This window comes from Callospermophilus lateralis, chromosome 1 (assembly GCF_048772815.1).
Source record: "Callospermophilus lateralis isolate mCalLat2 chromosome 1, mCalLat2.hap1, whole genome shotgun sequence".
NCBI classification, from domain to species: domain Eukaryota; kingdom Metazoa; phylum Chordata; class Mammalia; order Rodentia; family Sciuridae; genus Callospermophilus; species Callospermophilus lateralis.
Window position 1 is genome coordinate 139,509,238 of NC_135305.1, and position 16,431 is coordinate 139,525,668.

At 39.5% G+C, this 16,431-nt stretch overlaps 1 protein-coding gene across 1 annotated transcript in view; it reads right to left on the reverse strand.

The window, feature by feature from the left end:
• Nucleotides 1-11,364, reverse strand: part of Mapk1 (mitogen-activated protein kinase 1) — an 81,986-nt gene extending 70,622 nt beyond the window's left edge. The window contains exon 1 of the mRNA XM_076863974.1: nucleotides 11,039-11,364. Within this exon, the coding sequence (XP_076720089.1) occupies nucleotides 11,039-11,151 (113 nt within the window). The 5' untranslated portion in view covers nucleotides 11,152-11,364. The remainder of the gene's footprint in view (nucleotides 1-11,038) is intronic.
• Between the last annotated feature and the right edge of the window lie 5,067 nt (nucleotides 11,365-16,431).

Sequence of the window (16,431 nt, forward strand, 5' to 3'; positions counted from 1 at the left end):
ACACACACGAGGGCCCAAGAACTAAGAACAAAGGACCCAAAGACTCAGTAAGAGGTGCCTCAGCAAAGAGAAGCAGAGGTAACATTTTAAAAAGTAGTTTACAATAGCAAATGCTCCAGAAAAATCACAGAATCTGTCTGATGGGGGAAGGAATAGAGCAGATAATCAGGAAAAAAATCACCAATCCAGAAGAATCAAAGCTGAGGAATTACAAAGTGTGTATTGCCAGTTGACAATGGGTTTAGGGAATATCCAGCAGCAGCAGCAGAAGAGGCAAACTCAGGAGTACTAGAAAAGATAGCAATACAGACGATTCCTGAAAGAAACCGGCTATAAAGGAAATATGGCATACTGTACTCTGGGGCAAGACCTAGGAAAGTCTAGCTAGAATAACAAAAATGGATATTTTTATTAAGTGTTTTGCAGCAAAAGGCTTGTTTTTGTTAAAGAATCATTCATGGGGGACTGGAAAGATACTGGTCAAAGAATACAAAATTTTAAAATATCTTTACAATAAAACTGTTTAATACAATTTCAGAAAAATTAGAATATGGTTTTAAAATAATTAAATAAAAAATGAAATCCTATATAAATCTAAATTTTTAGTCACTTGGAAAGCCATTTAAAACTTTAGCCCAGATCATCTCAATAGGCTCAGCAAAGCATTTGACAAAAGCCCTTTCAAGTTAAAAATGCTCAAGGAACTAGGAATAAAAAGGAAAGGGCACCTACCAAAAAGCTCCATCTAATATTGTACTCATAATGGTAAAAGATTAGGAGTTGTGCTCTGGCCAGGGTAATTAGTCAAAAAAAAAAAAAAAAAAAAAAAAAAAGAAAGAAAGAAAAGACTTTAATTGGAAAGAAAGATGTAAAATTATCTCTATTTGTAATGACACATGTTTTATACAGAAAATCATGAAGAACTTGCTAAAATTGGAATAAGTGAGTTCAGCACATGTTGCAGAATACAAGATCAATATACTAAACATATGGTATACAAAAATAGACCATATACACATGCAGTCAATCCAAAAATACAATTAAGAAAACAATTTCATTTACAGTACCAGCAGGGAAAAAGAAAAACCATTTAGGTATATATGTAATGAAAGTAGTACAAAACTTACACTCTAAAAATTATAAAGCATTATTAAAATTATTATTTAAATAAGCAGAAAGAAACTCATGTTCATGGATCAAGAAAATTAATGTGGTTAAGATGGCAATATTTCCCAAGTTGGTGTACAGATTTCAATGCAATTCCTACTAGAATTCAGCTGACTTCTTTGTAGAAATTAATAAACTGATCCTAAATTTCATATGGAAACTCAAGCAAAATAATCTTGCAAAATAACAATGAAGCTACAGGACTTTAGTACTGAATTTCAAAACTCATAATAAAGGTAAAAAACAAAAACAAAACAAAACAAAAAACCTTTTGCTTCAAAAGGCACTATCAATACAGTGAAAAGACAACCCACAGAATGGAGGAAAAAATAACTCCAAATCATATTTAATAAAGAACTTGTATCTGGAATATATAAAGAATTCTTTTTTTTAATAGCTTTATTTTTTCTGACTTTATTTTATTTATTTATTTATATGTGGTGCTGAGGATCGAACCCAGGGCCTTGCACATGTAAGGCTAGTGCTCTGCTGCTGAAAAACAACCCCAGCCCCTAAAGAATTCTTAAAGCTCAACAAAAAGGTAAATACTCTAATCTGAAGTTACATTATGCTAAAGGAAAAGGCCATATACATAATTTAAAGCTGTATCACTTAAGTTTTTTAAAAAGATAAACTTATTTTAAAAAGCTTCATATTTACAGAAAAATTAAGAAGATAGGAGTTTTTCCATATACTCCACATTCAATTTTCCTTGGTATTGATAAATTTGTATGGTACATTTGTCACATTTAATGAACCAATATTGATACATTATTAATTAAAGCCCACACTTAATTCATGTCCTAAGTTTTTACTTAATGTCCTTTTTCTTTTCTAAGGATCCCATCCAGAACATATTACATTTAATTGTCATACCTCCTTACTCTTCTGTGGGCAATAACAGTTTCTTAGATTCTCTTCTTTTTTAACGACTATGACCACTTAGGGGAGGATCTGTCAGATATTTTGTGGACTGTCCCTCAACTGAGATTTGTCTGATGTTTTCTCATGATTAGACTGGAGTTGTGGGTTATGGTTACACTGTACAACTACTTTGTTTAAGAAATACTTTTAAATTTTTTTCTATGAACAAAGAGCACACTTGGGGGAAATATATACGTGTGCACAGACACACACATTTAGTTTTTAAGCTCCCCACTGTATTCTCCAAAGATTCCTTTGAGATAAGAGTTGTCTTATTGTCAAATATGCACTGCTGATATATCAAACACAGGCACAAGACCCAGCAAAACAAGTTCTTTAATCCTGCCCAATAGGATCAATACTATCAAAAAATGCAGAAAATAAGTGCTAGCAAGCATGTGAGGAAACTGAAATCCTAATCCACTGTTGGTGGGAATGTAAAATGATACAACCACTTTGAAATATAGTTGATTATTCGTCAAAAAAAAATTAAATAGAATTACCTTATGATCCAGAAATATCACTTCTGGGTATATACTCAAGAAGAATTAAAAATAGCTTTCAAAGGGATATCTGTAGACTTATGTTCATAGCAGCATTAATACAACTGATGAAAAAAGGAAGCAACCCTAGTGTCCACAGATGATAAATGGATTACATGTATATATTCAATGTAATATTATCCAGCCTTAAAAAGGAAGTTCTGACATGCTACCAGCATGGATGAGCCCTGAGACATTATGCTAAATGAAACAGGACAATCATACAAGTCAAATTTAGAGAGAAAGTAGAATGGTGGTTGATATGGACTAGGAAAATGGAGAGTTGTTTAATATGTATAGAATTTCAGCTTGCAAGAAGAGAGTTCTGGAGAATGGCTGTACAATGTGAATATACCCAAACTAAGATGGTGTATTTTATGTCACATATATTTTAGCATTATTTAAAAAAAAAATGGTTCCATGAAGTTACCTATATATGCAGGTGTCCAGCCTATGCCCCAGTCATTCATTTGACACTTTAACCTTTAGCTCTACACTGGGATACAAAAATTGCTATGTAAAATTACATAGTGATTTAGTTAATAGTCAGTCCAACACTCAAAAGGCATAATCTCTGTTTCACCAAAAGTAAAATGAGACTCTGAGAAGTTAAATGATATGCTGTAAATCATCCAACTTTTAGAGCCAGAGCTGAGATTTCAAATGCAGTTTTCTAAATTGATAAATGGGATGTTTCTTGCTGCTTATAAAGAGGCTTACAGTTTGTTCATTCATTCACATATTCAAATAATATAGGAAAGTGAATGGAAAACAGGAAAGGTGGAGATGATTACAAGTTTAACACAGAGTTAGCTAGCCTCAATGCACCATTACTAAGATACTATTACATTCTGCCTGATTTGGCAAATATTTACAGAGTACCTAATACTATGTACAATGCTTGCACTAGATACTGGAGATAAGGCAGGGACAAAGTCCTCCCTTTCAAGGAGCTTAAAAGGAGTAGGGGCAGTCCTTTGAGTCATATCTAGAAGACTTTCAAGCACACAAAAGTGGTCCCAAATTTACTTCACATTTTCCAATCCTCCAATACCTCATGCATTCATGGCAGACACTGACTTTATCTCCTCCCTGGCTCAGAAGGTAAGGTTACCTGGCATAAACTTTTTTTTTTTCCCCCCCTCTCTTGGACTGAGGAGGAAGAACTTCTCTGTTCTTTCCAGCAGTGATCTCACAACATGCATGACTATACCAGAGATGGTGGAGACCTGTTCCTTATTTTTCTTCCTTGGGGCAGAGAACCTGAGATGAACCTTAGAGAGGATCTATACTATTGGTTTCCTAATGCTTTTAGAGCAACCAAATCCTTTCCCCAAATGGAATTTTACCCTGATGTATCCTATAAGTATATATGTGGAGGTGACCAATGAATAAAAGAAAAGAGAAAGGAAAGGGGAAGAAGGAAGAAGAGGATAAGAAAAGAAAAAGGAAAGGAAAATGCAGAGATGCTTCAATGAGGAAAAAGAGTGTGCTGCACATGAAATTTCCCCATTTAGGGTAAGGCCTGAAGCCCCTCAGGAGGCTGTTTGAAAACCAGATAGAACCCAATCCCTTCATTTTTAATTGATAAAACATGAACCCATAAATTTGCTGAGCTTTCTCCTTCTGTTGTTCTGTTCAGGTTCCAGAAAGCCCAGGTTCAGAATCTTCCTGGTTCTCTCTCTTCCTCCTGGTACAGTATGGGCCAACTCAAAACTTAGGTAGGTAGCCTTTTCTAGTAGAAGTAGAGACAGCGCAGGCTACTAAATGTGCTCGTAGATACCTCTTAGTGTGGTAGCTCTAAGTTGTATATGGGAAAGGAGAAGCAAAAGGGAAGAAAGAGTATCCTAGGTTTGGCAGATAGGTGGGTGAAGTACGCTAGAGGAAGGGAGTTCTGTATGTTTACTAGAAAAATAAATAAACTTTTTAAAAAATGCTTTTTTTTTAGTTGTAGTTAGACACAATACCTTTCATTTAGTTATTTATTTTTATGTGGTGCTGAGGATTGAACCCAACGCCTCGCAAGTGCTGGGCAAGCGCTCTACCGCTGAGCCACAACTCCAGCCCAAATCAACTGTTTTTTAATCAAATATCTTAGTGTGCGAAAGGTAAGGCATAAATTATATATGGTTCTTGGGAAAACTCAATTTGGATGCTTTTCATAACAATCTTTTTATAATACCTGAGAACTGAGAATATACAAATTAAATTCATGGGAAAAATGTAACACAGTTAACTACCAGAAGCACATTATTAGAAGTACTATTAATTTCGAAATTAAATGTCTTCTTAGTTTTATTTGCTCTCTAAGCTTTGTTCAGAAGCACTAGATTTCCTGCTATTCATGTAAACTGGTCTCCTCTTATTTTCAGGCTCCAAAAATGGTATAAGAGATCTCTGTCACCAATCAAGATAGTAAGTTGCTCCTCCCTTTCAAACAGGTGACACAAAACCCAGCCGTTTCAGGGTGGAAGGGAGGCAAAGTTCACAGGGATGAGTCTTAGCAGAAGCCACAGCTAGAAAAGAACCCAACATTTCCTAGGTTTAGAGGGGTATACTATTGGCACTCTTGCAGTACAATTCTCCAGTGGAGGGACTGACTGTATGGTGCACTGTAGTCATTCAGCTTGTATGCCCTCACTGCATAGATAATAAAGGCCAATATCATCACAGAAAAAAAAAATTTCAGTTGATAGACATAATATCTTTGTTTTATTTATTTTTTTATGTGGTACTGAGGATCGAACCCTCACACATGCGAGGAAAGCGCTCAACCAGAGCTACAACCCATCCCTGACCACCAAAAGTTTGACAACAAAAAAGCCCCTTGTTGGGCTGGGGATGTGGCTCAAGCGCGCTCGCCTGGCATGCGTGCGGCCCGGGTTCGATCCTCAGCACCACATACAAAGATGTTGTATCCGCCGATAACTAAAATAAAATAAAAATTAAAAAAAAAAAAATTAAAAAAAAAAAAAAGCCCCTTGCATTTCCAAACACCTCAGGAGAAGGTGGGTGAAAGAATGCATGCAACTAAAAAATTTGACAAGAACTGGCATATCGAGGGCCATACTTTAATGACTTCCAATCACCTACAAAATCAAGACCAAACTTACAAACATTGCACTTCAGAATTTGGTCCTGCCCACCCCAACTTTCTCAACTCTAGCCTTCTCCCAAAGTCTTTCTATAATCTTGGTATCCAAACAATGTGTGGTTTTCCTGACCTTATATGATGTTTTCAGCCTTCTGTGTCTTTCCATGTGTATTTCCCTCTGCCTGAAAAGTACTTTTGAAGGCAAACTTCTATTCCTACAGCAACACCAAGCTCAAAAGTCTGTAAGACCATTGAAAAAACAGCCTACTCTCATATCACTCAGGCCTTCTTTTTCTCGCAGCATTTCATACATTTCTCCCATGTAGTGGTGGTATAGTGTTTGTATTACTGGCCAACCTCATCCCACTATTTGGATTAAGTTAGTCAAGTGCATAGATCATGTGTGAATCCTGGCACATTAAATATTTTGAGTAAATGACCTTGCATGAAAATTTTTTTAATTTGAGAAAGGGTCCTGCCAAGTTACACAGATTGGCCTTGAACCTGCCATCCTTCTGCCTCAACCTCTCGAGTAGCTGGGATCACGAGCGTGTGCCACCACATCTGGATTTCCATGATTGGTTGAAAAATAGGCAAAAGACATTTTCTGTTGTTGAAAACATACTTTTTCACTTTTTTTTTTTTTGGTGGGGGGGGGAGGGTGATACCAAGACCAAACTGAGGGCCTTACACATGGTAGACAAGTGCTCTACACTGAACTACACCCTCATTCTTCCACTGTAATCTTTCTTAGGAACCAGGCAGAATGGGTTTTCCTGTTACTTCCTAGCTGTGCATCTTGGTCAAATTAACTAAAGTTGCATTACTGACTAAAAAAAAGAAAAAGAGTAACCACCTTTGCAGGGTGGTTGAAGATTAGACAATACATGTTTGAAAACAAAACAGAACTATAAAATAAATGGTACAGTAGTTCTACTAGACAGATATAATAATTATTATTTTTTTAATTTATTTTTTTAATATTTATTTCTTTTACTTGTACACAATGACTTTATTTTTATTTATTTATTTTTATGTGGTGCTGAGGATTGAACCCAGGGCCTTGCACACGCCAGGCGAGTGCTCTACCACTGAGCCACAATCCCAGCCCCTAGAGACTGATATAATTATAAAAACCTCAACAGGACAGAATACCATACCATCAGGAATGTGACCATAATAAAATTTCAGTTGAAACTATTCTTTCATTTCTGAAGTACTGGGCACTGAACCCAGGGCCTCTTGTGTGCTAGGTAAGCACTTTACCACTTTAGCTAAAACCCCAACCTTTTTTAATTTTATTGCCCAGGTTGACCTTTAACTTTGAATCCTTCTGCCTCAACATCCTGAGAAGCTGAGACTGCAGATGTGTGCCACATTTTCAAAAAGGGGAGTGGAAAAAAATCAACAAATATAAATAGCTTGTCTTCAGATGCATTATTTTCACCCTCTACAGTATTCAATACCAATACTGTAATGACCACTGACTCTTTGATCTCTCAGACAATATTTCCTGTGCTCTTTTGTAACTTGCCATCTATTGACACCTAAAGGTAGACATTTCTTTGGCTCAGTTCTCAGATATTTTCTCATCCACTCACAAGGCTTCAATTAACATCTCTATGGACATGACCCCAACCTTTCTGTCACTTTTAGAAACAATTTCAAATTCAACTACTCTAAAACAGATAAATTCTTATCTTAGTTATCAAGACAATGAAGCATACACCTTCCACTTCTCTCTTAATCCCACCAGTCCTCAAGTTCCTCTTCCTTTATCTGCTATTAGTATTTGTTTGCTGGAGTAAACTCTTTGGTCCATCTGTTCTATCTCAGAGTTCTGAACCTTTCTGGGATAATGAACCCCTTTGAAAATCAACTGAGTGTTACAGGTCATACACCAAAAAAATGAATACAACGAATACATGCTTGCAATTTTACCTAATCAATGACCCCAAATAAGAATCTGTGCTCCTCCACTCAATATTTGAGCTACCATTGGCGATACACAAAATTTCATCTCTAGTTCCTGTTCCCCTGTTAAAAATTTCAAGACACTTTTTATATAACCTGAATGGGCTGTAGGTATCACTATCTTGAGCCTACATCAGAACTCACTGCTCCTCCCAGACAAATCTGCTGTGCCTCCAGTATCTACCTCTTCTCTTGGATAATGGCACCCCCATCCTCCCAAATTCCCAAGACAGTCTTGGCATTGTCTCATTATCTCTCAGAAATCTCTGAAATATAAACCCCACCTTTCTTGTTCTCTTATCCTTTAAGTTACATCTCTTTTCCTTCTACCCATACATGCCATGATTACAAGTCTTTCTACCATTCTTCCCATAAGAACTCCTGTGACTAATGCCATCTATCCAAGACCCCTTAATTCCCTCTGCCATAGGATTACTACTCCATTAGATAGTTACAATGGCCTTCATTCCAGTTCTTTTTCCTATCATTCTTACCAGTATTGATCCATCTTCCCCCAAATCTCAAAACTGACCATGACTGCCTGTTTCAAAAATGTCAATACCTCTCCACTGCACAAATATAGTCAAACTCAGATTTGCCATTAAGAATCCTTTACAGGGGGCTGGGGATGTGGCTTAAGCGGTAGTGCGCTCGCCTGGCATGCGTGTGGCCTGGGTTCGATCCTCAGCACCACATACAAAGATGTTGTGTCCGCCGAAAACTAAAAATAAATATTAAAAAATTCTCTCTCTCTTAAAAAGAAAAAAAAAAAAAGAATCCTTCACAGGAGCTGGGCTTTTGGCTCAGTGGTAGCATGCTCGAGGCACTGGGTTCGATCCTCAGCACCACGTAAAAATAAATACAGTAAAGTCCATCAACAACTAAAAAATATTTTTTTTAAAAAAGATAATTTTTGAAAAAAAATCCTTTACAGTTTGTCACTGAAGTACTTTTCCAGGATTAGATTTCACAGCTCAAGCTGTCACCTGCTCCTATTATCTGCCTATCAAAATCACACCCACTCTCAAAGGCCTAACTCAAAACCCTCTTCATTTTTATAACATCCACATAGTGATTAGGAAAGAAACCTGAATAAAACTACCACAATTCCTAATGAACTGAATCAAAAATTTTTTTTAAATTGCTTAAAAACAGCCTTAAATCCTTCTGAAGTATTAAGTTTTTAAGAGATTATTATTCAAATATCAACATTTCAGCCAAGAAGCTCTCTAAAAACCCAGAATTTGTTAATCAACATTAATCAAAAGCTAATGTGCAATGCAGATGATTCAATTAATACTAAGGTGTATTTTCAACCTGAAGATAAAAGGCTATCATCTGGACCCAGGATTCAAATTCCAATTATATCTGTATTTTACTTAGGAAAAGAAAAATTACAGTAAGAGGACTTGGCATTTCAACTGGAGACTTGGGTTAAATAAATTGACAGTAGTGGGTGAAAGAGTTCCCAGATCTAAATAATTTTCAGACTTTTAAGTATCTTATCAGATGAAGTGAGGGTAAAACTTTAAATTGACATCTTCTACAAATTTCTTCAGACCATATTTCAAAAACTTCATTTTTAGAGAACAAAGGATGCAACTGTGAGCCTCTATTAATGATATATTTACTAGCAATACTTACCAGCAGGTGCAAGAACAATAAGATATGACACAGAAGTGATGCTTTGGGCAGTACTTTCTCTCCACTTGTTTCAGGACCTATTTCTCTATGGCCTGACCTAATTTACTATCTCTTTTGGCTCCTAAGCCTGTGAGTTCAAGTTAATTTTCATAGTGGTACACCGTGAAGCATTTTGCTCCTAAAGAAAATGAAAATATTCATAGTATTTTTTAAAAGAATGTTGTCTATTTAGTTAAGACATTAGGAAGAACATACCCTCTTTGGCATTTCTAAAATTATGATCATTCAAATTTGAATGCATTTCTAAAAAAGACTTGTTCATAACAGTAAAATATGCTAAACTTCTGAATTATTATTAATACTATTTAAGGAAAGCTGAGTGTAGAAAAAAAGTTGCAGCATTTGAAGTAGGATATCAGTATATAAACTTAAACCTGACTTTAGGTCTGTGACCTTAGGAATGGCTTCACCTATAAATACTTCCTTACCTGAAAGAGGAATATTGTCACTGTCTTCCTTCCACAAGGTGCCTAGCCAGATAAAATTAAATAATGGAGGTAGCACAGTACCTGCCACGATGCATTCAATAAATTAGTTTAATACAAAAGAGACCCAAGATTTAGGTGTAAGAGAATCTCCTTCCACAAGTCTTCATCAACATAAAACACTTCAATTAGGTCATTATAATAAAAACAATATCGTTTCTAGAGAGATCTGGATCAAGATGAGACAGCCTGAATGTGATTCTATAAGAATACCATTTAGACTTTATATACTGACCACTAAAAATATTAAGAGGTACAGTGCTTGCCTCGCATGCACAAAGCACCAGAAAAATCAATCCTCAGCACAAAAAAAAATAACAACAACAACAAAAAAAACCCAAACCAAACATTAATAGGAAAAGTCTACCATAATTAAGCTAAAATGTCTGGATGCATTTATGCTGTTAACAGAGCTCACTTAGAGTAAGGAGAGGGGAGTCCAATTAGGCCCAACTCAAATAGATTTTTAATAAGTTAAGAGAGTGATGCTGGCTTATCCTTCCTGAAACGCAAACAGCACAATATTAAAACCCACTTAAAGACTTCAAGGTTGAAATATTTCGCAACCAATACTGGTGTCACTAATGCTTTTTAGAAAGCGTGCGCAGAAAAGCACCATTAGCATCACTGGAGGTACTTAATGAAAGCTGTTCACGGTAAACAGAGATGGAAGGAGAAAAAATAGTATTTCGGTATTCTGCACATAGGCTCTAGGCGAAAGGCTTTCAAGAACACCGCCGCCACCATCGACGAGCATCTGATGGCATCCCAGGGTTTACAATTGAACTTCAAAAAGAAGGCCGTGATATTAGACAATTAAGGGACAAGAGGTGCCGAGGTTCCCTTCCTGGGGGTCCAGGCTTGAAAGTCGGCGCTTGCGACCAAGTACGTGGGTCTCCTAACCTCCACCCGCTGAGCCCCTCCCAACCGCGAGAGAGCAGCCCTGGAAACGCCCTTAACAACACCTAAATGTCTATCACACCCGGGGACCCCGCGCTAAAACCCAGTCGCGTGGACCAAGAAGCCTATGGTTGGGGTCGCGGCGCGGGAGGCCAAAGCGCGGGTGAGGCCGCGGCTGCGTCCGCTGGAGCCCCAGGCGGTGGTCTGTCCCGGCGCGGTCGGGGCTGCGGGCGGGCGCGGCCACTCACCACACCATGCCGTAGGCGCCCTCGCCGATGTACGAGAGGTTGGTGTAGCGCGGCCCCACGTCGAACACCTGCCCGCGGACCATCTCCGGGCCCGCGCCCGCCGCCGCCGCCATGTTGGCTGCCCGGCCGCCGCCGCCGCCTCAGCTGCGCTAGGCTCGACGCTCCGCTGTCGCCGCTCAGTCCCTGCCGCGCCTCCCGAAGGAACTGCGATGCTTCTGGTGCAGCCGCTGTTGCTGACCAGGAAGAAAGAAGGACAGCAATGCTCAAGAGAACTGGAGAGGTTACGACCGCTCGGACCGACTGCCTGCCTGACTGACGGGCGGGCCGGCGGGCGGAGGGAGGGGCGCGCGCCGAGGAGGGCGCCGGGGCGGGGACAAGCGACGTGCTCGACGATTGGCTCATGACGAGCGAGGGCGGGGCTTAGCGGACCGGCGGAAGCGGCGAGCACTGGGCGGAACACTGCGGCGGCGGCAGGAGCGGCGGCTGCGGCGGCGGCAGCGCAGCAAAGGAGGCCGAGGAGGCGGAGGCGTCGTCCAGCGCGGTCACGTGCATTCGCAGTCAAGCCTCTGAAGGAAACGGATTCGTCGAGACAGAACCCACCATGAGAGACATGGGGCAGTGCGAACCCGGAATGAAGTTATGACAGAGCCAGAGGAACTTGGGACCGCACGTGAGACGCCAGGACGCCCGACACCCCAAATCACTGGCACCCCCGCTACCGGCCTGTGCGAATCCTAGTCTCACACAGCGATAAACTTAGACCTTTGGATATGGAAAGAAATCGGAAGGCATGACCAAGGCAGAAAGACATTTGCATACCGAGGAAGTGTGAGACACAAATATAGGGACCAAAATGAGCGACTAAGTGGACCCAATAACCAGAGGTTTGTTCAGATATTTGTCAAGAGTCTACCATATTTTTAGGGATACATCCTTTAGAAGTTACCGCCTAGAGGAGCTGGGGTTGTAGCTCAGTGGCAAAGGCTTGCCTAGCATGTATGAGGCACTGGGTTCGAATCTTAGCACCTCATAAAAATAAATAAAGTCATGCTGTCCATCTAAAACTACAAAAAAAATTATTACCCTCTAGAGAGGAGAGACACATAAATAAAATACTCAAGCTGTTAAGTATGAAGATATATGAAACAAGAGTAAGGAGTTAGTGGGTAGTGAGTTGAGACATTTTAGAAAGACATCACTGACTGAGACCCAGATTAGAACAGAAGAGCAGAAACTTAGACATAATGAAATATAAACACAAAAGTCGCTAAAACTGAAACATCAAGATTTAGAAAAAAACTGGGCGTGGAGCCTCTGCACCATTTCTGCTATCTCTGGAGGGTAAAGTAGGAGTGGCAGACCCCTAATCCTGTTTGGCCAACTGGGAGGTCTTCATAGCCATCAACTGTGAACTTTCAGATATTAACAAAGATAAACTAGTCAGTTGCAAAGGAGAATAAACAAGTCCTTGAAAAACCCTGTGTGAGGGGCTGGGAGTGTATCTCAATGGGAGAATGCATGTTCAGCATGTGAGAGGTCCTGGGTTCAGTGTCCAACACCAAAAAAAACAACAACCCTGTGTGTGTGTGTTGGTGGGGGGAATGTGTCACATGAGAAAACAAATAAAACACTAGAGCCAAAAATTAACTCCTTCAAAATACATTTAGCAAGGTGCAGTGTTGCACAACTGTAATCCCAACCAGGTGAGGCAGGACTGCAAAAATGCCAGCCTCAGCAACTTAGCAAGACCTTAAGATAAAAAATAAAAAGGGCTGGGGATGTGATCCAGTGGTTAAGCACTTAGCCCCAGGGTTCAATCCTGGTACAAAAAATGTGTGGTGCGGTGTGTGTGTGTGTGTGTGTGTGTATGTGTGTGTATCCCATAAGGCAGAACCTAATTTTAGAAAACACCTGATTCTTATTCTCTATTAAAAGAGGACATTATGTATTTTTTAAAGGCCAAAATAAATGGAGAATACAATGAATTTAAAACCTCAATAAAGTAAAAGCAAAAGTTGAAGCAGTAAAAAGTAGACTTAATGATACAGAAAAGTTGTTAGGTGCAGGACAGGCTGAATAAGTTGTCTGCAGGGCATGCCAGACAAAGTTAGCTGCAGGATGACCTGGCCACTCAAACCCTCTGTCTGGTTCTTTATCGACTGTTTGCTTCAAACCCAAAAGCCCAAGCCCCTGCTCAAGGCTGAGCACTTCGCCGCCCCCCCCCCTGCTCAAAGCTGAACACTCAACCCCTCCGCTCAAGGCTGAACACTTAACCCCCACCTTGTGCCAACAAGGGAGCTTGCAGACCCAGAGACCCCATTAGATTTGGGCTATAAAAACTCCCTCCTGCCGGGCCCCTCTCTCTTGCTCTCTCTCTTCTCTCTTCTCTCTCTCTTTCTCTCTCTCTCTCTCTCCCCCTCCCTCCCTCCTTCTCTCTCTCTCTCTTTTTTCCTCTTTTTCACTGCTACAACAAAGATCTCTTGGTCGCTCTGAGTGTTGTGGTCACTTTCCTTTCAAAAGTACATCAGCGATGTAGAAGATGTACATGAGAAAAACTTCCAGAGTATAGAACAAAGTGATGGAATTCTTAAAGAGAGAAGATGATGAAGATGAAGATCATCATAGGAATTCAAATTATAGGTATCCCTCAAAGGAAAACAGCAAACCGATTGCAAGAAGTAATCAAAATTATAATGGAAGAAGACTTTGGTCTGAAAAGATCTGAAATGAAGGTGGAAAATTGAATGGTTAACTAGGATCTTGGAAAATTGAGTGTGTTCACTAGGATCCAGAAAAATTAATAAGCAAAAACCAACTTGAAGGCACAATCTGGGGCACCATGACTATACCTATAATCCCAGTGCCAGGAAACTAAGGCAGGAGGATCTCAAGTTTGAGGCCAGCCTGGGCATACTAGACCTTGTCTTAAAATTGAAAGGCTGGGGCTGGGGATGTGGCTCAAGCGGTAGAACGCTTGCCTGGCATGTGTGTGGCCCAGGTTCCATCCTCAGCACCACATTCAAACAAAGATGTTGTGTCCGCCGAAAACTAAAAAATAAATATTTCTCTCTTTCTCTCTCTCTCACTCTCTCTCTCTCTCTTAAAAAAAAAAAAAATAAAAGGTTGGGGATATAACTCGGTGGTAGAGCATCCCTGGGTTCAATTCTCAATATTAAACAAAAAACCCTGTACAAACTGGTAAGTTGGTAAGCGTTAGGCATAAAAGAGCAAACAATAATGGGTGGTGGTGCATGCCTGTAATTCTAGCAACTCGTGAGGCTGAGGCAGAAAGATCTCAAGTTCAAGGCCAGCCTCAGCAATTTAGCAAGATCCTGTCTGCCAGAACCAGAGGGGGAAAAAAAGCACAAAATCCAAACAGGGAAAAAGTTTATTTAAAATGCTGAAAAATATACTGTCAGATTCCGTCTTTGTAGTAAATATGTGCAAAAGGAAAATGAAACAAGACTGACAGCATTCTGAAGGAGTAGGTTGTGACCTTCCTTGGATTATCTAATGCCTTAATTCCTCCTATATCTTTTAACTGTTGCTCAGAATCTGTCTTGAGCTCTAGGTTAGCATAGTATCTTAGATTGGACAGCTCCATGTAACATCCCACAGGTGCATCAACTCCACATACCAAAACTGCCAATGGTTAATTTCATGAGTTCTGTGCTTAGATTTCTGGAGGGTTTCAATCTCAGCTGATTGACTTACCACCTATGTGACCTTGGCCTCGGTTTCCCTAGACTTAAGAAGGGGATTACAGTAATACCTACCTTATAAATGCGGTGTGCAGGGTGAATAAAACAACATATGTGAAGAGCCTGGCACATATTATGTTGTGTACCCAATAAATGTTATCTCTTATTATCTACCCCACCCAAACCTGTTCCACTTCTTGTATCTGTGGATAGCATAACCTTCACCCAGATACAAGCTGAAAATTTGGCTCTAATTTTCTAATAATACATTTTAAGCTGGAGGTATATCTCAGTGGTAGAACACTTGTTTGCCAATGCATTTCTGAGCCCCCTCACCTAACTGATCACAAATTCCTGTAAATTCCATTTCATTAATACAGAAATCTTTGCTACTCAAAGTGTGATCTCTATACCAACAGCATCAGCATTATCTAGAAGTTTGTTAGAAATGCAGCATCTGTGGTCCCACCTCAAACTTCATGAATCAGGATCTGCATTTTAACAAGCTCCCCTGGTGATTCATATGCATATTAGATTTTGAGAAGCAGTGTTTTATACACAGTCTTTCTTTTTAATATTTATTTTTTAGGTGTAGATGGGCACAACACAATGCCTTTATTTATTTATTTTTTTAATGTGGTGCTGAGGATCGAACCCAGGTCCCACCGTGCTAGGTGAGTGCTCTACCACTGAGCCACAATCCCAGCCCATATACATAGTCTTTCATCCCCACTACAACTCTGCTGGTTTAAGCCTGCTGCTGCATCAACTCACTAATTGAAGCTACCTGACAATGGCCTTTATTAACTCCTCTGCTTTCAGTGTTGCAGGTCTTTAATTGCTTTTTCTACCAAAATCAATCTTTCCATTAAAGCATAACAAAACAACCTTGTTTTTCTCCTTTCTTTCTTTCTTTTTCTTTTTTTTTTTTTTCTGGTGCTATAGTGCTATAGATTACAGCACACATACCAAGCATGTACTCTACAATTGAGCTACACCCCCAACTCCATTCCTCCCTTTCTTAAAGCAAGTCAATGGTCCAACATTATACTTGGAATGAGATCTTTGCTGATCACCCCTCCACACTGATCTCTTTCCCCCTCCTTGCCTTCCATGTACAAGCCAGACTAGACTATTTTTTTGAAGTATCTTTTTTATTTTATTTTATTTTTTTTATTGGTTGTTCAAAACATTACAAAGCTCTTGACATATCATCTTTCATACATTTGATTCAAGTGGGTTATGAACTCCCATTTTTACCCCAAATACAGATTGCAGAATCACATTGGTTACATATCCACGTTTTTATATAATGCCATATTAGTGACTGTTGTATTCTGCTACCTTTCCTATCCCCTACTATCCCCCCTCCCCTCCCCTCCCATCTTCTCTCTCTACCCCATCTGCTGTAATTCAATTCTCTCCCTTGTTTTTTTTCCCCTTCCCCCTCACAACCTCTTAGATGTAATTTTGTATAACAATGAGGGTCTCCTTCCATTTCCATGCAATTTTCCTTCTCTCTCCCTTTCCCTCCCACCTCTCTGTTTAATGTCAATCTTTTCCCTCATGCTCTTCCTCCCTGCTCTGTTCTTAGTTGCTCTCCTTATATCAAAGAAGACATTTGGCATTTGTTTTTTTAGGGATTAGCTAGCTTCAATTAGCATAATCTGCTCTAATGCCATCCATTTCCCT